This window comes from Pantherophis guttatus, chromosome 8 (genome assembly GCF_059756535.1).
Source record: "Pantherophis guttatus breed Tessera chromosome 8, ASM5975653v1, whole genome shotgun sequence".
NCBI lineage: Eukaryota > Metazoa > Chordata > Lepidosauria > Squamata > Colubridae > Pantherophis > Pantherophis guttatus.
In genome coordinates, this window is record NC_142070.1 from 59,157,287 (window position 1) to 59,183,092 (window position 25,806).

The window sequence follows — 25,806 nt, forward strand, 5'->3', positions numbered from 1 at the left end:
CCACCAAATGATGGCGGGAATGGACCAACTATGTCAATGTGAACCAAATCAAAAATGCGTGTTGACAGGCGTGTAGTGCGTTTGGGAATGGCTGCTGCTTTGGATTTGGCCTTCTTGCATACAGCACAATCCAAAAACACCTTACACCCCTTTAGATCCAAACCTTTTGCGAACTCCGGCATCTTCCTAAGAACACGGAAACTGGCATGCCCCAATCTTCTATGCCATTTGTGGATACACCTGGAATGCAAAGGTTTACCAGTTAGTGAATTCTCAACATTAACATTTTTATGCGGAACCTCAGGCTTGCTCTGAGCAACCTGTTTACCAACCCTCTTTTTGTTGGCTTTAGGAGCCTTAGGAATAGCAACAGGATCTCTCTCTGGAGCATCTCTCTCTGGGCCTGTGCTCTGCCTTTTTGGAGTTTGCATAGTTGCCTGTGTTTGTGTTTTAGGCTTTGGCTTTAAGTAATAAACACCACCAATTAATATGGTTTCAGCAACAATATCTCCATCTTTAACTATGTAACTTGCTTTTTCAAGGTGGTGAACTTGGAACTTTAACATTCTAGACAAGTGACACTGACTAAGCAAATTACTGGTTGCTGTTGGTATGTAATAAACATCAGGAATCAATGCATCGAGCTCTTCAACATAAACAGTTCCTTTTCCTTTGACCTGACAAGGATGATTTGAAAAAGAATAAAGTTCACGTAGTTCTGGTTCAGGCTCGTGCATCTCTGTGAAAAGTTCCTTTCTGTAGGTAACATGCAATGCTGCACCACTGTCCAAAGTCCACAGAAGTCGTCTGTCGTACTCTGGTTGAGGTTGTGGATCATTGGTTAAAGCCAACGTGGCGAGTGGAGTTTGTGGATCACGCCGGGGACCACAACGACCTTGTCTTCCGCCTCTGCCTCTGCCTCTGGAATCTGTTCCTCTGGGCTGGTACGTGACGGGAGCTGGAACTCGTTGGGGACAATCCCGGGTGGCATGTCCCACACGATCGCAGGTGTAGCATCTTGGCATCCTTGGAGCATAGGTCCTTCCTCGGAAGGGGCGACTAGCTGGAGCTCTTGATGCGGGTGGTCTTCTCAAGTGTGGCGTGGCCAACATGAATGCCTCTTCTTCAATTAAAAGTCTACAGACATTGTCCACTGTGCGTTGAGCAATAGGGACTTGGTTAATTTTTGTAACAGCATCTTTCCATTCATAATTCAAAGAGTTAATAATGATGCTGATCATTTGAATATCTTCAATGTTATGGCCTCTTTCTCTCAATTCTGTTCTCAGACCTTTCAGTTTGGTCAAATGTCCTCCAATTTGTTCACCGGGTTTCAATCTCGAACCGTGGAGTTCAGACATGAGTAAACATGAAGATTCAATTGAGATAGGCCTGTAGCAATTTTCCAATTCAGCCCAAATTTGTCGGGCTGTTGTATTTGGTGGAAAAGTGACCTGCAGTTCAGTATCCATGGACATCAATAATGTTGTACGAGCTCTTATCTCTAAATCTCTTATTGCAAAGTCCCATGGTTGTGCAGGAGGGTTAAATACCATACAGTGACTGCCTTCTCTAAGAAGCAATAGTGTAATCTCACTGACCCAGGCTTTGTAATTGTGTCCTGACATTTTTAGTTTTGACTCACCAGTTAGTGGAGAGACAGAAAATGCCTGGTGAGGAGCCTGCACTTGGTATGCTGGCTGTGCTGGCAGAGGTATTTGCTGTGCCTGTTGTGGACCTAAAAATGGTCTTGGTTGTGCCATTGGAGGTGGGCCAGGAGGTGGCCCTATTTGCACTTGTGGCTGGGGCACATATGCAGGCATTTGTAGCTGCTGTGGCTGATGCACTGGAATCTGCTGTATTCCAGTTGCCATTTGTGCTTGATCTGCAATATTGGCATGACCTGCTGGAGATGCAGTCATTTGCCTTTGCTGCATAAAGCATGCCTGTGTTCCATCTAAAAGGACACCAACACCGCCAGGGGGTGTTTGAGTTTGGGCCTGTGGAAACACTTGTGGCATTTCAGCTTCCTGTAGTAAATTACTTTTGCCAGCAGATGGTGCTGCACCTTTAGCTTCGGGCAGCTTTGCATACGGGGCATTGTATGCTTTAGAGTAGGAGTGGTTATGTAAGACATGTGTAACTTGATCAGGGAGACTTTCATGTGACGTATGCAGTGCTCTTTGCCTTAATTGGCCTGACACAGGATCCACCAGGGGGAGTGTCTTTGGCTCTGAGCAAGAAGACAATATGGCGCTTTTTGAAAAATTTAAGTTATCTCCCATATCTTGCTCAAGCATAGATATAGCCATTTTTGCTTGGGATAGCTGCTGTTCATAGAGTTTTATACGGTAGGCTTTCATGGCTAGCTCATCCAGGGTGAGCTTCGAGCTTCGAGGAGAATAATGAATTGTTTCTCTCTCTGCGTGGGAGTAATTTTGCTCAGCAGTCCTTGCACCGAGTGTTACAAATTCAGAAGGTTCTGGGGAGACTTTTTTAGAGCTTGGAAGACCAGAAGAAAATGTTACTGACCTCAGTCGTAAATCATCATCTTCAAAAACAGCTTCTGTCTTATCTGTCTCCATTTCTGTTCCCACGGCTTTTTCTTGTTCCAGGCGTGTGGCTGTAGTAAGGGGCTGGAAATCTGGAAACCTCCTTTCTGCCACCTTCTCAGCAAAATACATTTTGTATTTGTTTTACTTCTGTTTCGGCATCTCAGCAATATAATTAGCGTACCTCAGTAGCTAAAAACTAATTGCCTATGCGCTCTTATCAGAAGTAACAAAAACAAGGAAAAAAGCCATAAATCAAACCGTCCTTGTGCTACCAGAATGTCAGGGCATTTATTAATCCCATGTTTGGCTCTGGGACTAATTACCCTGGTTTAAAGGAGGAGATGAATCGAGGCTTATTCCAAGTTGCACTATTCTGATAAAGAAACGCGAAGAAAAGGTTTCTAATAAAACTCATTTATTTGTTATAAAGAAAATAAAACACCTCACTAACTAAGAAAAGTTAATTGTTACATTTTTGAAAGTAATTCGGGCCGGCTATCTTTCAGCCGGACCTTGCTGGAAAGAGAACAAAGGAAGGGAGTGTGTGAAGGAATGTGGGTGGATACAGAAACACGTAGCTTACTGATAAGAAGTTGGCAAAGCTACGGAGAGCCAGGCAGTCCAGAAATAATGAGCTCAGCTGGTAAATAAAATAACGCAGTGACATGCCCCATGGAAGCCTCCCCTATCCTATCCCCTGGTTGCTGCTGTGAAAGTGAAAGTGAAAGTGAAACTTCTCTCCTGCTTGTGTTTTGCATTTGGAACAGATTTCTTTTCAGGTGGGGAGGGGGAGTAGAACTCCTTAGCATCAGAGGGCTGTTTGGAAAGTGAAACAGTATTTGCTGTGTGAGCAAGAAGGAGACAGGAAGGAGCCTGGCCATGGCTTAGCTCAACTGTTCTGTAGTAAAGCTGCTTGCTGCTGTGAAAGTAAAACTGAAACTGAAACTCCTCTCCTCTGCTTGTGTTTTGCATCTGGAACAGATTTCTTTTCAGGTGGGGAGGGGGACTGGAACTCCTTAGCATCAGAGCTTGTTAAAAATAATAAAGGAAATATTAATGCTGTGATGGTAATTTTGAAAAATCCTTTCTTAGTGAGCACCTAGAAGCCAAGAGGAACATATGTGGCAAATTTCAAGTTTGTAGGCTTTACGGTTCTGGAGAATTTGTGATAATGCGTGAGTGGTATTTCTCTTTTATATATAGATGTATACAGTATATAATTATCATTTAAATATTTTTTACATCTTACATTTTTGTAACATCTTACCATGATATAATAATATATACAATAAATATTCTTCATCTATCATTATTCTTATACTTATTTCTCATTTCTAATTCGTTAATCGTCTTTCCTCATTTATTTTCTAATCTTTGCATCTACTATCTAATCAATTATACCATACATCCCAAATTAAATAATATTCTGTTTCTCCTTTGTCCTTAATTTCCATTGTCAACCTGTCCATCTCGGCACAATCTAATATTTTCCTTATTATTTCCTCAGTAGGTATGTTTCCATTTTTCCAAGTTTGTGCATATACAATTCTGACTGCCTTTATTACATGTAGGATTAAATATTGGATTTTTTTGTTGTATTTCCCTGTTAGTATGCCTAATAAAAATACCACCAGTTTTTTTGCTATTTGCTGTTTTACCATTTCCTCTAACCACAGTTTTATCCTTATCCAATATTTTTGTGCCGATGGACAAGTCCATCACATGTGGTAATATGTTCCCTGTGTCTCTATATTTCCAACATTCTGGTGATCTATTTGGGAACATTTTGGCTAATCTTGCTGGCGGCAGGTGCCATCTATAAAACATTTTATATAAATTTTCTCTATATGCTGCCGACATTGTCAATTTATAATTTTCCCCCCACAATTTTTACCAGTTGTCTAATTCTATGGTATAACCGAACTTTTTTGCCCAAGGTACCATCATTTCTTTTAATGTTTCCTCTTCCATTTTAAACCTCAATAAATAATTATATAATTTTTTAAATCAATTTTTCATCTGTCCCCTGTAGTATTCTGTCCAATTCTTGTGGTTCCTTATAAAACCCATAGTTTTCTGCATCTTATATCTCACCTGAATTTGCATATAGGGCCACCAGTCCATATCAATTCCCTGGTTTTTTAATTCTTGTTTCGTTTTTAGCTTCTTCTTCTTTTTTAATTTGATTTATATGCCGCCCTTCTCCGGAGACTCAGGGCGGCTTACAATGCGTTAAGCAATAGCCTTCATACTTTTGTATATTTTATACAAAGTCAGCTTATTGCCCCCACAAACTGGGTCCTCATTTCACCTACCTTAGAAAGGATGGAAGGCTGAGTCAACCTTGAGCCTTGGAGAGATTCGAACCAGCAGTAATTGCAGGCAGCTGTGTTAATAACAGGGTGCTTAGACCACTTTCCTTGTTTATCTAATATCTCTTTGTATTTTGAAATTTTATCTAGATCCAACACATTCGGATATATTAATGCTTCCATTGTTGATAACCAGACAGCTATTTTGCTGTAATAATTCCGTTTATTTTTTTCCCATATTAGTAATGGAGCATTTCTAATATAGTGATTTTGGAAATAATTATGTGTTTTACTTTTTCCATCCCATATAAATGCATGCCATCCCAGTTGTAAATCGTGTCCTTCTATTGCCAAAATCCTTTTGTTTTTTAGGTTTATCCACTCTTTTATCCATGTGAGGGCTGCGGCTTAATAATACAGCTCCCAGTCTGGTAGTCCAAATCCTTCCTTCCTTCCTTATTTATTTATTTATTTATTTATTATATTTATATATGTATATGTATATGTATATGTATATGTATATGTATATGTATGTATGTATGTATGTATATTTATGTATGTATGTATATATGTATATATATATGTTTTCTCAGGTTTTCGCGGGTGTTTGTATGTAGGTCTTTGGTTATTCGGGTCTTCTCCCACGCAAAATTGGAAGTGTCTTGGCGACGTTTCGACGAAGTCTCATTCGTCATCTTCAGGCTGGTGTTCTCGGCTTCGTGCTTCCAGGAGCAATGTGAGATCGCAGCTGTCTCTTCCTTTTAACTGCTAGTGGGGGTGTGAGCTGATTGGGTGGGAACTTGGCTGTGTTCTGATTGGGTGGAGGTGTGTTCTGATTGGTTAGGGGCTTGGCTGTGCTCTGATTGGATGGGGGGTTGGTTGTGCTCTGATTGGCTGGGGGTGTGTTCTGTTTGGGTGGGGGCTTGGTTGTGCTCAGCTTAGTCTGAGTTGCAGGGGGATTTGAGCTGGTGAGTTGCGTTGTTGTTGTTTGGCTTCGTGTTTGTGGCCGTGCGAGCTCTTCATGGTGGGTGTCAGTCTGCTTCATGTATGGATTGGAGGGGTTTAAAGTGGCTAATGATGCAGCTGCGGTCTGGCTTCTGGTCCTTGGTCGTGGCTCATTATCAGTGTGGGTTTGAGTCTGCTTTCTGCGTGGTTGTGTGGTGGTGACATCCTGTGTGGCTCTCGTGAGTGTGGGTCTGGTGTCATTCGTCGTGTTAGGGACTCGTTTGTCAATAAGGGCGGGTTTCCAAATGGCTGGTAGGCGGGAGGTATCGTCTCATTTGTTCATGCTGTGTGGGCGTTTTTCTATCTCGATGGCTTCTCTGATTATTCTGTTGTTAAAGTGTTCAGTTTTGGCGATAGTTCTGGTCTTTTTAAAGTCAATATCATGTCCTGTGGCTTTAAGGTGTTGGACCAGGGAAGAAGTTGGTTCCTCTTTTCTGACTGAGTTCTTGTGTTCTTCTATGCGTGCACTTACTCGTCTGTTGGTTTGTCCGATGTATGTGGTGGGGCAGGCGGTGCATGGGATTTCATATACTCCTTGATTTTCTAACTCAATTTTGTCTTTGGGGTTCCTTAGGATGGTGGATATTTTTCGGTTTGTGCAGAATGCTGTCTTGATGTTATGTTTGTGGAGGATTTTGCTTATTCTGTCTGTGGTGCCTTTTATGTATGGGAGGAGGGCTTTGCCGTTTTCTTGTTCTCTGTCTTGGATTTTAGTGGGGGTTTATTTTTGGATTAGGTTGGTGATCTTATTTCTTTGGAATCCATTGGATGTTAGTACGTTAGTGAGAATGTGTAGTTCGGTTTTTAGGTGTTGTTCGTCAGCTAAGCGTTTTGTTCTGGAAATGAGTGTCTTGGCTACAGAGTTGATCTGGGCAGGGTGGTGGTGTGAGAGTGCATGCAGATAGCGGTTTGTGTGTGTTTTCTTCTGGTAGATAGTGTGTCCTAGGGAGCCATTGGATTTTCTGTAGACTAAGACATCCAGGAAGGGAAGTTGGTTGTTCGCTTCTGTTTCCATGGTGAACTGTATTTTGGGGTGTAGGCTGTTGAGGTGTGTGAGGAAGTTGTCCAGTTTTCTTTCCCATGTGGCCAGATTATGAAGGTGTCGTCTACATATCTGAGCCAGAGTTTGGGTTTGTGATCAGATTTTTCTAGAGCTTGGGTTTCAAAGTATTCCATATAGAGGTTGGCAATGACAGGTGAGAGGGGTGATCCCATGGGTGCTCCTTCTATTTGTTTGTATTTCTGTCCATTATAGATGAAGTATGTGTTGGATAGGCAGTGGTTGGTCAGATCTAAGATGTACTTGGGGGGGTTATATTTGTTTTGGATAACTGTCAAGGCTTCTTTGATTGGTACTTGGGTGAAGAGGGATATGACATCAAAGCTCATGAGTAGGTCACTGGGCTGTAAGTTTTGTTGCTTTATGATGTCTATGAACTGGAATGAGTTTTTTACGTATGAGGTGATGGATTCTGCATAGGGCTGTAGTTGTTTGGCAAGAAATTTGGCTAGGTTTTGTAGAGGTGAGCCTATGGAGCTGACTATGGGTCTAAGTGGGGTTCCTTCTTTGTGTATCTTGGGGAGACCATAAAGCTTAGGGCATCTGGATGATTTCTCTCTGGGAATGATTCTTTGCTGAATCTCTTCGCTGATGGGGGAGGCTTTTATTTTGGATCTGGTGGTTTTTTCCAGGTAGGTGGTGGGGTCTGTGTTTAGGGGTTTGTATATGGAGTCTTGGAGTAGGTTGGTTAATTTGATTTGGTAGTCAGATGTGTTCATAACCACCGTGGCATTGCCCTTGTCTGCTGGTAGGATTATTATGCTGGTGTCTTCTTTCAGGTTAAGTAGTGCTGTCTGTTCCTCTTTGGGTAAGTTATTTTTGGTGTTGGTGATTTTGAGTCTGATTCTGTTTGCGTCGTCGGGGTTGATTTTGGTCAGGCTGGTTTCAACTCCGCATATAATGGTTTCAGTGGGGATGCTTTTGGGAGCGACTGCAAAGTTGAATCCTTTGGAAAGGACATTGGTTTCGGCTTTGGTGAGGATCCTATCTGAGATGTTATGCACTGTTTGTTTCATGTGTGGCTGTGAGGGTGGAGGGGATTGTTTCTGGCGTTCTTGTAGTCTTCGGAGTTTGTTGGTGTGTGTGTCTGTCTTGAGGGTGGTCTGTGTTTCGGCTCTCCAGACGGCAAGTTGTTTGGATTTGTCCCAAAGTGCGGGGTGGATCTTGTTGCTGAGTTTGAGGTGAAGTGTGAGGAGATCCTTGTTGATTCGGTCTAGGAGGAATCTTTTTCTGTGGAGTTCATTTCTGATTAGGGCTAGTTCTGTTCTTTTCAGAATGCGTTTGGTGGCTGCAGAGTTGGAGTGGAATTTCAGTTGGAAGCCTGTGGGGATTAAATTTTGATCTCGGCAGTTGCGTAGGAATGCAAGGTCACATATATATATATATATATATGCCGCCCTATCTCCAAGGACTCAGGGCAGCTCACAATGGTAAAGATGCACAGTTCCTCATTAAAAGACAATATAAAATTAAAATTCCCATTTAAAGCAATTTAAAATTCATTAAGAAACCCCCCATCAGTCCAGGCTACGGAACAACCAGGTCTTCAAATCGCGGCGGAATGAGCGAAGGTCAGGGGCCATCCGGAGCTCCAAAGGAAGTTGGTTCCAGAGGGTGGGTGCGACCCCCGCTGGGGGTCGCCAGCCGACACTGTCTGGCTGATGGCACCCTGAGGAGGCCCTGTCTGTGGGAACGCACCAGGCGATTGGGAATTGTCACTGGCTGCAGGGGGTCCGACAAATATCCCGGGCCTAGGCCATGAAGGGCTTTGTAGGTAATAACCAGCACCTTGAACCTCACCCGAAGGGCAACCGGTAACCAATGCAAGTTGCTCAGGAGGGGTGTAACATGGGAGTGTCAGGAAGCTCCCATCACAACCTGCGCCACCGCATTCTGCACCAGCTGAAGCCTTTGAGTGGTTTTCAAGGGCAGCCCTAGGTAGAGAGTGTTGCAGTAGTCAAGACGGGAGGTGACCAGCGCATGAGTAACGGTACGTAGGGCATCTTGGTCCAAGTAAGGGCGCAACTGGCGCACAAGGCTGGCCTGGGCAAATGCCCCCCTGGTCACGGTCGTTACATGATCTTCCAGAGACATGATCTTCCCGAAGACACCCAAGTTATGAGCCCTATCCACAGGGGGTAACACCTGACCCCCGATGGTCAACGATGGAATATCTTGATTGGACCAAGATGCCGGTACCCACAGCCACTCGGTCTTGGCGGGGTTGAGTTGGACCCTCTTCCTCCCCATCCAGGTCCGTACCGCTTACAGGCAGCGGAACATCATGTCAAGGGCATCACTGGGCTGGTTTGGGGTGGATATAAAAAGCTGGGTATCATCAGCGTACTGATGATACCGCACCCCAAAACCACAGATGATCTTCCCAAGCAGCTTCATATAGATGTTGAACAGGAGAGGTGAGAGGACCGACCCCTGGGGCACTCCACAAGTGAGGGGCCTCATAGCCGACCTCTGCCCCCCTGCCAACACCGCTTGCGTACGGCCCGAGAGATCGGAGAACCACCGTAGAACAGTGCCTCCCACTCCCAACCCCTCGAGCTGTCGCAGCAAGATATGGTCGATGGTATCAAAAGCCGCCGAAAGATCCAAGAGGACCAGAACAGAGGAGTGTCCCCTGTCCCGAGCCCTCCAAAGACCATCCACCAGCGTGATCAATGCCGTCTCTGTGCTGTACCCTGGCTTGAAACCCGATTGGCACGGATCCAGGTAATCTGTATCCTCCAGGGCCAACGGGAACTGCCGTGCCACCACGCTCTCAACAACCTTCGCAACAAAGCGAAGGTTGGAGACCGGACGAACGTTATCCAGTATGGTTGGATCCAAGACAGGTTTCTTGAGGAGGGGTCTCACCACCGCCTCCTTCAAGGGGGCAGGGAAGAGCCCCTCATCCAAGGATGCCATTATTACTGCCTGGATCCAATCCCGTGTCACCTCTTGGGCTGCATAAGCAAGCCAGGAGGGACATGGGTCCAGTACACACATGGTGGCACTCAGCCTTCCCATAATCCTGTCCACTTCCTCAGGGGTGACAGGATCAAACCCCTCCCAGATCCCAAGATCAGCTGCCTCCTCACCGTCAGACCCTGCCCAGTCAGAGTCCAGACTGTCCCGAATCTGAGCGATCTTATCCAGCAGATGCTGATTAAACTCCTCGGCACGTCCCCACAAAGGATCCTCCCCCGCCCTCCGATTCAGGAGGGAGCGGGACACCCTGAACAGGGCGGCCGGGCGATTATCTGCGGATGCGATGAGGGCGGAGAAGTATGCCCGCTTTGCCACCTCCATCGCCACCAGATAAGATCGTGTGAACGATCTCAACTGGGAACGGTCAGATTCGGAACGACTGGCTGTCCAACCGCTCTCTAGGCCTCTCCTATGGTGCTTCATCTCCTGGAGCTCCTTCGGGAAACAAGGAGCCAGCCGGGATCTGCGTTGAGTCAGAGGCCACAAAGGCACGACACGGTTGAGTGCCCCGGAGGCCGCCTTTTCCCAGGCATGCACCAGAGCCTCGACCGGGGCGTGGGAGAGAGAGAGAGGTATTATCACAAGCTCTGTCTGGAACCTCTCCGGGTCCATCAGACGCCTGGGGCGGAACCAGATGGTCAGTCCCGCATCCCAGCGGGGGGGGGCGTTGGCATTCTGGAAGCCCTGCCGCAGGAGATAATGATCGGTCCATGACAGGGGATGAATAACTGGTACTCCCCCACCGAGATCATCACACCACTGTTCCAAGATAAAAACAAGATCGGGGGTGTGCCCCCCTCATGAGTCGGGCCCTGAATTATCTGGGTCAGGTCCATGGCTGCCATGGAAGCCATGAACTCCCGGGCCACGCCCGACGCTCCACCCAGATTAAAGTCCCCCAGAACAATAAGTTTAGGGAACTCAACCACCAACCCCGAGAGAGCATCGAGCAGCCTGGGCAGGGCTGTTGATACGCAGCTAGGAGATAGGTACGTAATCAACAGGCCCAACTGCCCTTGCCCTCATAAAGAGGGACTCACATCCATCTATCTGAAGAAAAGTGACCTCCCACGGACCAAGGGACTCCCTAATAACAACCGCCACCCCCCCACCCCTACCTTGGGCCCTCGGCTGGTGTAGCACCCAAAAACCTCGTGGGCAGAGTTCAGTCAGAGGGACCCCTCCCTCCGAGCCCAACCAGATTTCCATAATGCAAGCCTGTGTTCTCCTCCTCAATCAACTCACGGATGACGGGAGCTTTGTTAACCACAGACCTGGCATTAAAATAAACCAGCCTAAGCCCAGGGACCCTCTCTCTCAAACCCCCGGGTGGTCAGACAGAACCAGAAGGGTCAGAGCGCACCACCGCTTGAAGATAGTGGGGGCGTGCTCCCAAGTACTGATATGGCCCTCTGTTCATCCACCTGCCTCCATTCCCAATTGCAACTGGAATCAAAGTCCCCACCCTCTCCCTCGGGGCGCCATCGGCCCCTGTCCCCGCTCCAGACCCACCGCTCTGCTCCCCTGGCCTGGACTGACATTGACCCAGAGGAGGCCCTCCAACTACCTGCCGAAAATCGCAACCCTCCCCCCTCCCCAATCCCCTTAAAAATTTATATAAAAAGTTATATAAAGCCCCTTTAGTAAAACCCTTAAGGTTCTTGTGCCACCTCTCGGGATCCCAGGACCCGTCCTTAAGGCAGTTCTTAGCGAGGCCGGTCAGCCACACCCAGGAACGGGGGGCATTCCTGAGGGCATGCAGTTCAGCGCTTGCATAAGTTCGAGACACCTTCATCAGCCATGGAACGGATATGTTAACGGCGAATGGGGAACAGTCAATGTCACAATAGGTGTAAGGCCAAAACGCAACCCAGCTATCTGGAACAGCCACTCCTGGTGCTCTCTCACAACATTCAAGGCGTATAATGTTCACAACCCTTGCCTCCCTCTCACCAAGACAAGGTCGATGTAACATGCTGGGTGGACCCCAGAGCCACCCAGGGGAATCGGCAACCACGAGCCAAATAGCTCAAAAACGCCCCCCCTGCAGTGGATCCAGCCGCACCAGCGGCCCCCACCGCTGGTTACTATCTTGTAACATTTTTAATTTAATTCGTGGTTTTTTCCCTAGCCAGATAAATTTTGGAATTAATTTATTTAGGTCTTCGAAGAATTTCTTTACTAGTTTTATCGGGATTACTTGGAATAGAAATAAAATTTTCAGTAAAATGTTTGTTTTGGTTAGGGCTATTCTTCCAGTTAGTGAGAGTTGTAATTTTTTCCATCTGTCCAAATCTATCTTTATTCGCTGTACTGCTTTGTTATAGTTGTCTTCTTTAATCGATGTGCATCTTGTTGTTAACCAGATTCTCAAATATTTAACTTTTTTTGTCATCTGCACGCCCATTTTCCCTTCAATTCATTATTTTGCTTATTTGTAAGATTTTTTGTTATTATTTTGGTCTTATCCTTGTTTATTTTAAGTCCTTCCACTATACCAAATTCTTCTATTTTCTCAACTAATTTGGGTCCTGTTTCCAGTGGTTCTTCCAAAATAAATACCAAGTCATCCGCAAATGCTTGTACTTTATAATGTTCCTTTTTTATTTTTAGGCCCTTTATTTCTTGATCTTGTCTGATCTGTCCAAGTAGCATTTCTAGCGTTAATATGAATAGCAGGGGTGATAGAGGACACCCTTGTTTATATTGAATTTTTCTGTTGTTTTTCCGTTTATTATCACCTCTGCTGTTTGGTTAGAGTATATTGTTTGGACCATCTTTATGAATTTCTCCCCAAATTTCATATTTTTTAATTGTAATATCATGAACTGCCAACTCAGGTTATCGAATGCTTTTTGTGCATCTATGAAGATCACTGCTAATTGTTTTCCAGGATGCGCTTCATAATACTCCAGAACATTCATAATAATTCTCATTGTTTTTCAACTGTTTTTTCGGTAAAAAGCCATTCTGATCTGGAGGTAATTCTTTTTAGTCTTTCTGACATTATGGAGGCAAAAATTTTGTAATCGACATTTAATAATGATATTGGCCTATAATTTTTTACCTGTTGTTGATTTGTGTCTTCTTTAGGTATTAGTGTGATGTATGCTTTTGACCAGGACATAGGTACTGTGTTTCTCCGAAAATAAGACCCTGTCTTATATTTTTTTGAACCCTGAAATAAGCGCTTGGCCTTATTGCCATGCGCTCAAAAGCCTGATTGGGCTTATTATCAGGAGATATCCTATTTTTGGGGAAACAGGGTAGCTTGGCCTCTAATAGTGCATCGTTATATATCTCCAATAGTAAGGATTCAAGCGGTTCTTGTATAATTTTATATAGTTCTCCGGGGAGTTCATCTGGACCAGGAGTTTTATTATTTTTTTGTTTCTGCCTCCGTTATTTCCATTGTTGTTATTCTTTTTATTTAGCATCATTCTCATTGTATCAGATATTTTAGTTAACCCAGCCTTTTCTAGATATTGTTTAGTAATATCTTCTGGTATATTTACTTGGCTATATAGGTTCCTAAAGAATTCCTGAGTTATATTCTTTTTATTTTCATTTTGATGATGAAGGGTTCCCTTCCCATCCTGCAATTGGTGTATTATTTTCTTCTCTTTTTCCTTTTTTAGCTTATATGCTAACCATCTCCCTGGCTTATTTGCACATTCAAAAAAAAAATTGTTTTGCCATTTTAACTTTTTGTGCCATTTCTTCTTGTACCATTAAATTTAATCTGTGTTTTATTAAATCTCTTTTTTCTTTAATTTTATTTTTTGGGGGTTCTTTCTGTAGGTCTAGCTCCAGTTTTTTGAGCTCAACCTGTAGTATATTTTGCTGTTGTTGTTTTTTTTATTTCTCCTTGCCATATATGTCATTGTTAGTCCTCGAATATAAGCGTGCGTGATTCTTTCATTGGTGGATTTCGGTGTGCTTCTACTCTAAGCCAGATTTCTCCTTCCACTCTTCCCTTCTGTATGCTATCAGCTAATCTTGGAGAGGAGACAAGGACAAGAACAGTAGTGTCAGATCCCTAAAAGTGATACTGCTATTAAAGTGGAGGAAGGGGGGACTTGGATTCGATTTACTAGCATGGCCTGTGTCATCAGATATTTTACAACCTATATCCTGGTGCTAAGGAAGCCTGAGATTCCCTTTACCTGCAGGAATTTTTATGATAGCCGTGTGGGTTGTCTCACTTTAAAGGGTAGTGGTGGGAATGCATGTTTGTTCGGGTTCTCAAAGGAAATAGTAAAGAAAACATCTTCACACTTGTGTATTGGCTGAAATCTGCATTCTGACTTAAAGGGAGGGGCCTCTACCACTTTAATCTTACTGCTTTGCCTAAGGGCATTCAGATTGTGCTTTAGCTGGATGGTTTTCACTTCTGCTTAATAAAATAATCCTTTTGAACAACTACATTTCAAGAGTTCGTACTTTCTTAAGTTGGAAGGAGAGGCGATCCTTACAAGTAGTACCTAAAATGTTAAATTTTCAATATTTCTGCATAAATAGGACCTAAAATGTCATTTGTTGCCTGTACAAATTTATTTATTTATTGAGGAAAATGTTCCAATGTACATATTTGTGTATAGCAAAGTATATGAACCTTTGCTTTCAGTACCTGTGTGACCCCTACCCCACCCAGCAATAACTTCAACTAAATATTTCCAATAATTGTTGATTAGTCCTACATACAGCTGGAGAAATTTTAACCCATATCTTCCTTGCAGAACAGCTTTTTCTCAGGGATGTTGGGGAGCTTCCTCATATGTGTTGGGAGAAATATCCATCTGGGTTCAATTCCAAGTGGGGAGAAAGACACCGGAAACATTGGAAAAATGGAGCAGAACCATTAAGCACATGGTCCTGGTGCAGTTGAACACATGAAAGAGAGAGAGAGCTATTTATACCCTCTCTTGGGCCTTGAGCTTCCTGTTCCTGTGCAAGAAATGTACTCTATTGATTGTCAGACTCCCAGGGGGCTATGTGGGGGTTATAGCTAACTTTGTAGGCTGTCTGTGTCCCGGGCTTGGTTGAATATTGCTGGCTGATACAACGGGGGGCAATTCCTATTGTGGCTGAATGGCTTTTCCTTGAAGGTCTTGTGTCTTGTAGATACGCTGGCACTAAAATATCTTCTGGGGGCAGGGAGCTGGGGCTGAGTTTCTGTTTCCAAGAGCATGTTTCTCAATTTCTCATCCAGGGAAAGATAATATTCTGCCTTTTTAATATTTCCTAAAATATTTCATTCTTCTAGGAGAGGGGTGGGTGCTAATTTACTACACATTAATTGCTTGCTTCAGTCCTTCCACAACATTTCTATGGAATTACGGTTAGGATTTTGGCTTGCCTTTCCAAAACATTAAATTTCTTCTGCTTTAATCATTCTTTGGTCCTATAATTTGTATACTTTAGATTGCTGTTTTGCTGCATGACCCATTTTCTCTTAAGCAGTTCATGACAGATACCATGACACTTTCCTGTAGAACTTGCTGGTATAATTCAGAATTCATAGTTTCATCAATGATGGCAAGCCAACCAGATCCAGAGGCAGAAGAGCAGGGCCAAACTATGGAACTGCCACTACCATGTTTCACAGATGGGAAAAGTTCTTATGCTGGAATGCAGTTGCTGCTTTTCACCAATGTCACCATAATATTTTTCAATTAAGTCAAAAAGTTTGATTTTGGTCCCATGTGTCCACACAGTGTTTTTGCAGCAGCCTTCTGAGCTATCCATGTGGTCTTTGACAAATTGTACACAGGCAGCAATGTTCTTTTTGAAGAATAGTGGCTTTCTCCTTACAACCCTACCATCTGCACCATTGTTGTTCAGTGTTCTCTTGATGGGGTCTCATGAACATTCACATCTGCCAATGCAAGATTAGTTTTCTAGACATTGTTACTGGGTTCTTGGTGACTTCCAAGAGTATTATATGCCTTGCTCTTGGTGTGATCTTGGTTGGTTACTCCTATTACTCCTGAGAGGATAATAATGGTGTTGAATTACCTCAATTTGTACATGATCTTCCTGGCAGTGGACTGTTGGAATTCAAATTCTTCGGAAATAGATTTTTCAGCCTGGTGAGCACCAAAAACACTTTATCAGAAGTCAGAGGTTCTCAGAGGTCCTTAGCAGTGGTGAAATCCTCTGCAGTTTGCCACCGGTTCGCTGCCCACGGACGTGTGGTGTGTGCCAAACGCACGCTGTGTGTATGCACATGCGCAGCGCGCACCAAATGCACACTGCATGTGTGCACATGTGCAGTGCGTGCCAAATGTGCACATGTGCATACATGCACAGTGTGCACCAAATGCACGCTTCGTGCGGAAAAAGGACACTTAACAAGGTAAGTAGAACAGCAAGGGGGGGGGCACATTCTGAGTCCAGACATAGTCCATGTTTGTTCATACCTTATTTGAACACTGCAATGCATTCTATATGGTCTTGGCCTTTAGAAAATGTTCAGAACTTGCCCTTGGTGCAAAACAGTCTTCAATGCAAGATATCACCACTGTATTAAAAAACCAGTATTAATTGTCAACTGTCCTCTAGATACCATACAAGGTGCTAATTTTTAATGCTAGTTAATTGATATAAATTTAACATTTGTTTAAGTCCTTACTGTTTAGGTCCTTACTATTTGAGGCCTCCAACTCCTATTAAATTGGCCTGGTCATTAAAAATCCAGAAGCAGAAGAGAGCTTTCTCCTGTAACTGTGAATGCACTCTTGCAACATGGATTTGACCACCATGTTTTACATCTTGAGAAGGATAGCATCTCTTTGGCCAGACTTTAATGGGCAGTGGTTTTATTATTCATTATTTTTCATTATTTTTATTGGCCATATTCAGCATATAATTTTATAAAGCTATCTTGAATACTCTTTTTGAGCAGAAAGACTTCATACTGTAAGCAGAAATAAAAGCAAAACTAATGTTTGTTCAATAGTAGTCATATGAGTATGTTAGAACTGGTACTGTATATCTTAAATTTTGTAAGTTAGGATCTGATAGATATGCAGTATTTTAATCTTGCTTGACAAATTATTTTTCTATGTGTTTGTGCTTTGACAGATATCTCTGGAAAGCTTAGAATTTGGGACACCACACAGAAGGAACATCTATTAAAATACGAGTATCAGCCATTTGCAGGAAAAATAAAAGATATTGCATGGACTGAAGATAGCAAGAGAATTGCTGCTGTTGGAGAAGGAAGGGAAAAGTGAGCAAGCCCAAATTCTATTCAAACCCTTATATTCTTTATTCTTAACTCTTTCTTTGGATTTTTAATTTCCAGATGAAATCTACTTGTTTAAGAACTGAATCTTTCTTGAGAATGCATACCCTTGGACTAAGCAAAACATTCTCTTTTTAATGGCATTAATAGAAAAGGTTTGTTGTATTAAATCCTCATTATCAGTAATTCATGGGATTCATTCTGTTGGAATCCAAAATATCAAAACTCATCCCTGTTTAAAATGAGGTGGGACAACACAGAAAGTGGTTGGTGCAAGAATTATTTTGTAAATTCTAGCTTTTGTTTTTAAATTTCCATATCCAAAGCTGAAGTAGAGTTTTAAAGAATTCTAATTCTAATTAGGGACACAGTGGCTCAGTGGCTAAGATGCTGAGTTTGTCGATTGAAAGGTCGGCAGTTCAGCGGTTCAGATCCCTAGTACCGCATAACAGGGTGAGCTCCCGTTACTTGTCCCAGCTTCTGCCAACCTAGCAGTTTGAAAGCATGTAAAAAATGCAAGTAGAAAAATAGGGACCACTTTTGGTGGGAAGGTAACAGCGTTCTGTGTGCCTTTGGCATTTAGTCATGCCAGCCACATGACCACAGAGATATCTTTGGACAGCGCTGGCTCTTCAGCTTTGAAATAGAGATGAGCACTATCCCCTAGAGTCGGGAACAACTAGCACATATGTGCGAGGGAAACCTTTACCTTTTACCTTTAATTCTAAGAAATCTCCATATATAATAGAATTTTATGGGCAGTCATACCTATTCCTTTGTTGTTCAGCATCAACCATTCTTTATGTTACTATGATTATAAAGCTCTTATATGTCAAAAGGTGGAGAAAATCTAGGAAAAAGGAGAACCGATTTCAGCTTTCCCGTAGTGAGGTCTGCTGCCTTTATGTCCAGAAATATTGGCACCATATTTTCTTCTCTAGTTTTGAATGCTGTCAAGATCTTTTTTTCCTTATATGGAGCTTCTGCTATGAAATACTATATTTTCCCTTCCAGCTTCCTTATATAAATACATGGAATATATCTTTTCAGGAATTAGATATTTGTAAATAAAGCAATAATTTAAGACATTATTATGTCAATAAGAAACTCATGCTTTGCTTTGCTGGTATTCATCATGCAAAGATTTATTTAAAATTATTATTTGCTTGTAGATAAAATTCTTTTTTGTGTGTTCTTGAAGTGTAAAATTAATCATATCTTTAGCAGTTATTGCAGAAAATCAGTTGGTATTGCAGCCTATTTTTGTTCATCTTTGAGAATCTTTTTATTTTATTTTTAAATTACATTAAATAACATGATAAAAAGATTAAGTGGGAAGAAAAAAAATTAAGAGGAACAAATATAAACTTATTTTTTAAAACCTTTGATTTCATTATTTTTTACATTATACCATAAGAAGTAAAGTTGAAGTTGCATGAGCATAATAATTAGTTACTTTAATGTGTATTAAAAAGAATTAAATCTTTGTTTTGCATAAATAGATTTGGAGCAGTCTTCTTGTGGGATACTGGTTCTTCAGTAGGTGAGCTTGCAGGTCACAACAAAGTAATAAATACAGTGGACGTTAAACAGACGAGGCCTTATCGCTTAGCAACAGGCAGCGATGACAACTGTGCTGCTTTCTTTGAAGGACCACCATTCAAGTTCCAGTTCACCATTAGTGTGAGTTTGTTTTCTTTCCTAAGCAGAGTCTAGCTTTGTGGTCAGAATCTTCTCTCAGCTTCCTGTGGTAGATGAAAGCAGTTTCCACATCTTGAGAAATAGGCAACTTTACTTATGGAGGACTTGTAGGGGGTCTGCATCTGCAGTATGTCAGTGAGGTATTGCTTCTGAAAGCTCCTTTGTACAAACAGAATGAAAAGCATTTGTAGTAAATATGTTAAAAATCTCAGAGAAGCCTGCATAGATAGGGATCCATGTGTATTGATTTTTCCACATGTGGAAATCTACACTGGTGTTAAGGATAGAGAAAGCCATATAAGCATGTAATATTGGTCACACAAAGACGTCAACACAGGTAAAACAGATTCTTGGAATGATCTTTTCTGAATGCCTGTCCAAGAGGTTCAGGGAATATAACTCTTAGCAATAAGGTCATTTTGCCCATCTTTTCTCTCCCTCTTTTAGTTTTACTCCCTTTACTCCCTTGCTTGTGCATAGCTATATCTTTTTGACTTTTTAATGGCATATTAATATGGTTACTAGCATGTGGTTCATGTATAGAGGAGAATCAAGATTGCAGCTCCATGTCCCCTGAGTCATTTCATAAAAGTTTCTTGATAGCATCATGCATGAAACTGACATAACAAGCTGTTATGTTGTACTAGATTAAGCTGCCTGATTCCCACATTTTGTATAAGCACATCTCAAGCATATGCAGTAGTTTTAGATAAGATAAGCAGCATTTGCATATTTTTGAACTTTAGACTTTTTCAACATCCTAAAAGTATTCCTATTTCACTATTTCCTATGCTTAGGAAATAACATAGATTAACATGCAAGCTTCAGTCCGTGCCATCTTTGAAGCAGGCTCCTGACTTTATTGCAGTTGAAAATGGGTACCAAGCTTTGTCTGGGAGCCAGCTGGCCACAAACTAGCCTTCTGTTTCAGCCTATGTAGTGCTAAATAAGATTTAGCACTGACTGCTTGTATCTTCACCAATAATGTGCCTGATACACAGAGATAATCATATTCTGGACTTTTCTTAAATCCTAATTTCCCTAGGCAACAAAATTTGTATATTCCTATCCTCTGAATATGATCTCTTAGTGTCACTCCTGTGAACTGCCAGTAATCATTCTCAGCAATTTTATGGACAAGACTGAAATATCAGATATTTTGTGCATCTGGAGGATGCCGTTTATGAGCTGTGGAAGCAGGATACTCTGCTGTATATTTATTTATTTATTAGACTTGTTTGCTGCCCATCTCACCTAGTATAATGTTCATACTGTGTATTTCTTCTCCTTTAGGACCACAGCCGCTTTGTTAACTGTGTGAGGTTCTCTCCTGATGGAAATAGACTTGCTACAGCCAGTGCAGACGGCCAGGTAAAAAAAATTAATAGAATGCAAGGCATGCTTTGAATGAAACAGGTGTCAGTATAGTCCCTAATAAGTTATTGGACCTATTTTCAAGAGCACATGAGTCACCTTAGTCTGGGTTCTAATTCACATGCAATAAAATGGAACATTTAATGTTTGCAGGTGGATATATCTGATGCCTCTAATATACAATAGTTTCCTTTTAGAAAATATTTATAGCACCAACAAAAGAATCAGTTTTAAAAGCATTTCATGTGAAAAGCATTTCACATGGGAATAGAAACATCCCCATGAATATATTTGCCTGAATTTACAGAAAAGCAATTATTCTCTCTGAAGTACTTATGTTGAGAATCATACTGCTAGGACAGAGATGGCAAACCTTTTAGGGCCCGAGTGCCCAAACTGCAACCCAAAACCCACTTATTTATCACAAAGTGAACCTGAATTTATTTATTTATTTATTTATTTGAATTTTTATACCGCCCTTCTCCCAAGGATTCAGGGCGGTGTACAGCCAGAATAAGAACACACAAATATTTATTTATTTATTTATTTATTTATTTATTTATTTATTTATTTATTTATTTATTTTTGAATTTGTATACCGCCCTTCTCCCTGAGGATTCAGGGCGGTGAACAGCCAAATAAAAACATCAAATACAAATATTAAAATACAGTTAAAAATATATATAAATTTGGCCCCATTAATTAAAACAATAAACCAAACAATTAAAAACACTTAAAAAGAATTAGGCCAGCCCGGCTTGTTGGAAAAGGAAGGTTTTAAGGGCATGGCGGAAGGCACTGAGGTCATGGATTCTCCTTATCTCAGGGGGCAACTGATTCCAGAGGGTGGGAGCCCCCACAGAGAAGGCCCTCCCCCTGGGGGTCACCAGCCTGCATTGTTTGGCTGATGGCACCCCGAGGAGGCCCTCTCTGTGGGAGCGCACGGGTCGATGGGAGGTCGTCGGTGGCAGCAGGCGGTCTCGGAGATAGCTAGGCCCTATGCCATGGAGCGCTTTAAAGGTGATAACCAACACCTTGAAGCACACCCGGAAGACCACTGGGAGCCAGTGCAGCTCGCGCAGGAGCGGTGTTACATGGGAGCGCCATGCTGCTCCCGTCACTACCCGCGCTGCTGCGTTCTGGACCAGTTGGAGCCTCCGGGTGCTCTTCAAGGGGAGCCCCATGTAAAGAGCGTTACAGTAATCAAGGCGAGAGGTCACAAGGGCATGAGTGACTGTGCACAGGGAATCCCGATCAAGAAAGGGCCGCAATTGGCGGATCAGGCGAACCTGATAAAAGGTCCCCCTGGTTACAGCCGTCAGATGTTCCTCCAAGGACAGCTGTGTATCCAGGAGGACTCCCAGATTGCGAGCCCTCTCTGTGGGGGCCAAAGACTCGCCCCCAATAGTCAGTGATGGAGTCAACTGACTATATCGGGATGCCGGGAACCACAGCCACTCAGTCTTGGAAGGGTTGAGCTTGAGCCTGTTCCTCCCCATCCAGATCCGTACAGCCTCCAGGCACTGGGACATCACTTCAAGGGCATCATTGGGGTGGCCAGGGGTGGAGATGTACAGCTGAGTATCATCAGCGTACTGATGGTATCTCACCCCAAAGCCACGGATGATCTCGCCCAGCGGCTTCACATAAATGTTGAACAGGAGGGGCGAGAGGCCCGACCCCTGAGGCACTCCACATATAAGAGGCCTCGAGGTCGACCTCTGCCCCCCTGTCAACACGAACTGCGACCGGTCGGAGAGAAAGGAGGAGAACCACCGTAACACGGTGCCCCCCATCCCCAACTCTTCCAACCGGTGCAGCATGATACCATGGTCGATGGTATCAAAAGCCGCTGAGAGGTCTAACAGGACCAGAACAGAGGAGCAACCCCTGTCCCGAGCCCTCCAGAGATCATCAACCAACGCGACCAATGCCGTTTCCGTGCTGTGCCCAGGCCTGAAACCAGACTGGAACGGATCCAGATAGGATGTTTCCTCCAGGAATTGCGGAAACTGTCGCGCGACCACACTCTCAACAACCTTCGCCAGAAAGCGAAGGTTGGAGACAGGACGATAGTTGGCCAATATTGCTGGATCCAGGGACGGCTTCTTGAGGAGAGGCCTCACCACCGCCTCTTTCAAGGCCACGGGGAAGTAACCCTCACTCAATGAAGCGTTGATAACATCCTGGAGCCAGCCTCGTGTAACCTCCCGGGAGGCCAGTACCAACCAGGAGGGACACGGGTCCAGTAAACATGTGGCTGCACTAAGTCTCCCCAAAATCCTGTCCACATCATCGGGAGTCACAGCATCAAACTCCTCCCAGATAACATTCTCAAGACTATTCCTCGTCACCCTGCCCTGATCTACCCAGTCAGAGTCCAAGTCCCCCCGGATCTGAGCGATTTTGTCATACAGGTATTGTCCGAAATCCTCCGCCCTGCCTTCCAAGGGATCCTCCTGCGCTCCCAGATGGAGCAGGGAGCGGGTTACCCTGAACAGGGCTGCCGGACGATTCCCTGATGACGCAATAGAGGCGGAAAAGTAATTACACTTTGCCGTCTTTATCGCCACTAGGTAGGTCTTAATATGCGACCTTACCAGTGTTCGGTCAGATTCAGCGCGACTGGCCCTCCAACCGCTCTCTAGGCGTCTTTTCTGGCGTTTCATCTCCCTCAGCTCCTCGGTGAACCAAGGAGCCGCGAGGGATCGACAGCGGGTCAGAGGCCGCAAAGGCACGATTCGATCCAAGGCCCCACCAGCCGCCCGATCCCAGGCAGCTACCAGGTCCTCGGCCGAGTCATGTGCCAGATCATCAGGAATTGGCCCAAGCTCCATCTGGAACCTATCAGGATCCATCAGGCGCCTGGGGCGGACCCATCTAATTGGGACCGCCTCCCTGCGGCGGGGTGTAGCGGTACGAAGGTCCAGACGAAGGAGTGAGTGATCTGACCATGACAAGGGTTCCATGTCTATATCCCCTATAACAAGATCACTCAACCACTGGCCAGAGACAAAAATCAAGTCTAGAGTGTGTCCCCCCCCGTGAGTGGGGCCATGAACTAATCCATGGCCGTCATGGAAGCCATGAACTCCCGAGCCATCCCAGACGTTTCACCAACGGATGGCAAGTTGAAATCACCCATGACCATAAGCCTGGGTGTATCAACTGCCACCGTGGCTATCACGTCGAGTAGCTCAGGCAGGGCTGATTGCTTTTAAATAAAATTTAAAAGCAATTTAAAATATATATTAAACAATATGGCCCATAACTAATTAAAGACCCATTCTTAAAACATGACGATCCAAAGTTGAAGAGTTGGAATCATGCCAGCCCGGCTTGTTTGAGCAGAAGAGTTGAGGGCATGGCGGAAAGTGCGTAGGTCCGGGTCCTCCGAATCTCCGGGGGCAATTGGTTCCAGAGGGCAGGTGCCCCCACAGAGAAGGCTTTCCCCCTGGGGGTCACCAGTCGACATTGCCTGACCAACGGCACCCGGAGGAGACCCTCTCTGTGGGAACGTACTGGCCGGTGGGAGGTTATTGGTAGCAGAAGGCGGTCTCGTAGATATCCAGGTCCTAAGCCATGGAGCACTCTAAAGATGTTAACCAACACCTTGAATCGCATCCGGAAGACCACCGGGAGCCAATGCAGCTCATGCAGGATAGGTGTTACATGGGAGCGCCACGTCACCCCCACAATCACCCGCGCGGCCGCATTCTGGACCAATTGGAGCCTCCGGGTGCTCTTCAAGGGGAGCCCCATGTAGAGAGCATTGCAGTAGTTGGGAAGTGACAAGGGCGTGAGTGACCGTGCGCAGGGAGTCCTGATCCAGAAAGGGACGCAACTGGCGGATCAGGCGATCCTGATAAAAGGCCCCCCTGGCCACAGCCGTCAGGTGTTCTTCCAAGGACAGCCGTGCGTCCAGGAGGACACCCAAGTTGCGAACCCTCTCCGTGGGGGCCAAAGACTCACCCCGCAATAGTCAGCGATGGAATCAGCTGACTATATCGGGACGCCGGAAGCCACAGCCACTCGGCCTTGGAGGGGTTGAGTCTGAGCCTGTTCTCCCCCATCCAGATCCACACTGCCTCCAGGCACCGGGACATCACGTCAAGGGCATCATTGGGGTGGTCCGGGGTGGAGATGTACAGCTGAGTGTCATCAGTGTACTGGTGAAACCTCACCCCAAAACCACGGATGATCTCACCCAGTGGCTTCACATAAATGTTGAACAGAAGCAAGAGGACCGACCCTTGTGGCACCCCACAAACAAGGCGCCTCGAGGTTGACCTCTACCCCCTGCCAACACGAACTGCGACCGGTCGGAGAGAAAAGAGGAGAAATACTGCAGCACGGTGCTCCCCACCCCCAGCCCCTCCAACTGGCGCAGCATGATACCATGGTCGATGGTATCAAAAGCTGCTGAGAGGTCTTAATAGGACCAGGACAGAGGAACAACCCCCGTCCCGCGTCCTCCAGAGATCATCCATCAAAGCGACCAATGTCGTTCCCGTGCTGTACTCGGGCCTGAAACCCGACTGGAACGGATCTAGATAGAATAATGAGGTTTTGTGAAGAATTTCAATCACTCTTTCAGAACGTGACTTCTTTACACTGGACACTGGATTTCTTTAACAGCACAACACAGGAATGATGGGAGTGTAGTGCAGTAACCTCTGGAGAGCCATAACATCTTCCTTCCTTCGTTCCTTCGTTCCTTCCTTCGTTCCTTCTCTGATTTCACCTTCCTTCCTTTAACCCTGTATATTATGGTTCATTATTGTTAGTATTTAGTATTTAGTAGTTATTCAAGAATGCTGTGTAGCTTAGAAGCTCTTGGAAAAAATAACCCCAACTGTTGTTTGTGGCTGAAGCCCTGGGCTGTTATTTACACACACACACATACACCCACCCACCCACACACCCCTATTTTATTCCACTTTCCTTGGGAAAGGAATGGCATCTTTTCCCCATCCCTGTCTTTAATAAGCCCTACACCTAACCCCCCTCGCAGCCTTTTAGCTACTATTGTCCCACCTTGCTTCTGCCCCCCCTTAAAACGAGGCTAGGGAAGAAAGCCGGGAGGGGGGAATCGTAAGGGGGAGGGAAGAAGAGACATAGGCAGATCCCTCTCTGAATAGCCTCCTGCCCAGATTTCAACTGATTTCTTCTCTGATCCTCTGACCAACAGACCCCACCCCCTTTTTGGACTCTAGACCGCTGGGCCTTTATTTTCCCCATTTATTGGGGGAAATTGGATTTTTATTGGGTCTTCCCCTCACCCCATGCCAAAAGGAAAGCCAGCCAGGTGTCTCCTCCTAGAAGCTCCCCTACCCTTCCCCCACTCCCTGCTCCCTTCCCTCTACACACACCCCCCAATCCCACTTCGGGACAGAGGAGTGCACGCTAAAAACGTGTTGGGGTGACGTGGGACACGCCTTCTGACCCTCCGGTGCTCAGCCCACAACTCTCCGTGTTCCTCCAGGCCTGGCTTGCTGGGGGGGGAGCAGCCCTGATGCCTCCGCTGCCCCCCCCCCATGGCCCCAGCCATTGCTTCCTCAAAGG

General features: G+C 44.6%; 1 protein-coding gene across 2 annotated transcripts in view; it reads left to right on the plus strand.

The window, feature by feature from the left end:
- Positions 1 to 25,806, plus strand: part of WDR1 (WD repeat domain 1) — a 114,123-nt gene that overhangs the window by 36,369 nt on the left and 51,948 nt on the right. For both annotated transcript variants that reach the window (XM_087875261.1, XM_087875262.1), the window contains exons 4-6: positions 17,004 to 17,151; positions 18,669 to 18,849; positions 20,161 to 20,238. In XM_087875261.1, coding sequence (XP_087731387.1) covers positions 17,004 to 17,151; positions 18,669 to 18,849; positions 20,161 to 20,238 — 407 coding nt within the window. The remainder of the gene's footprint in view (positions 1 to 17,003; positions 17,152 to 18,668; positions 18,850 to 20,160; positions 20,239 to 25,806) is intronic.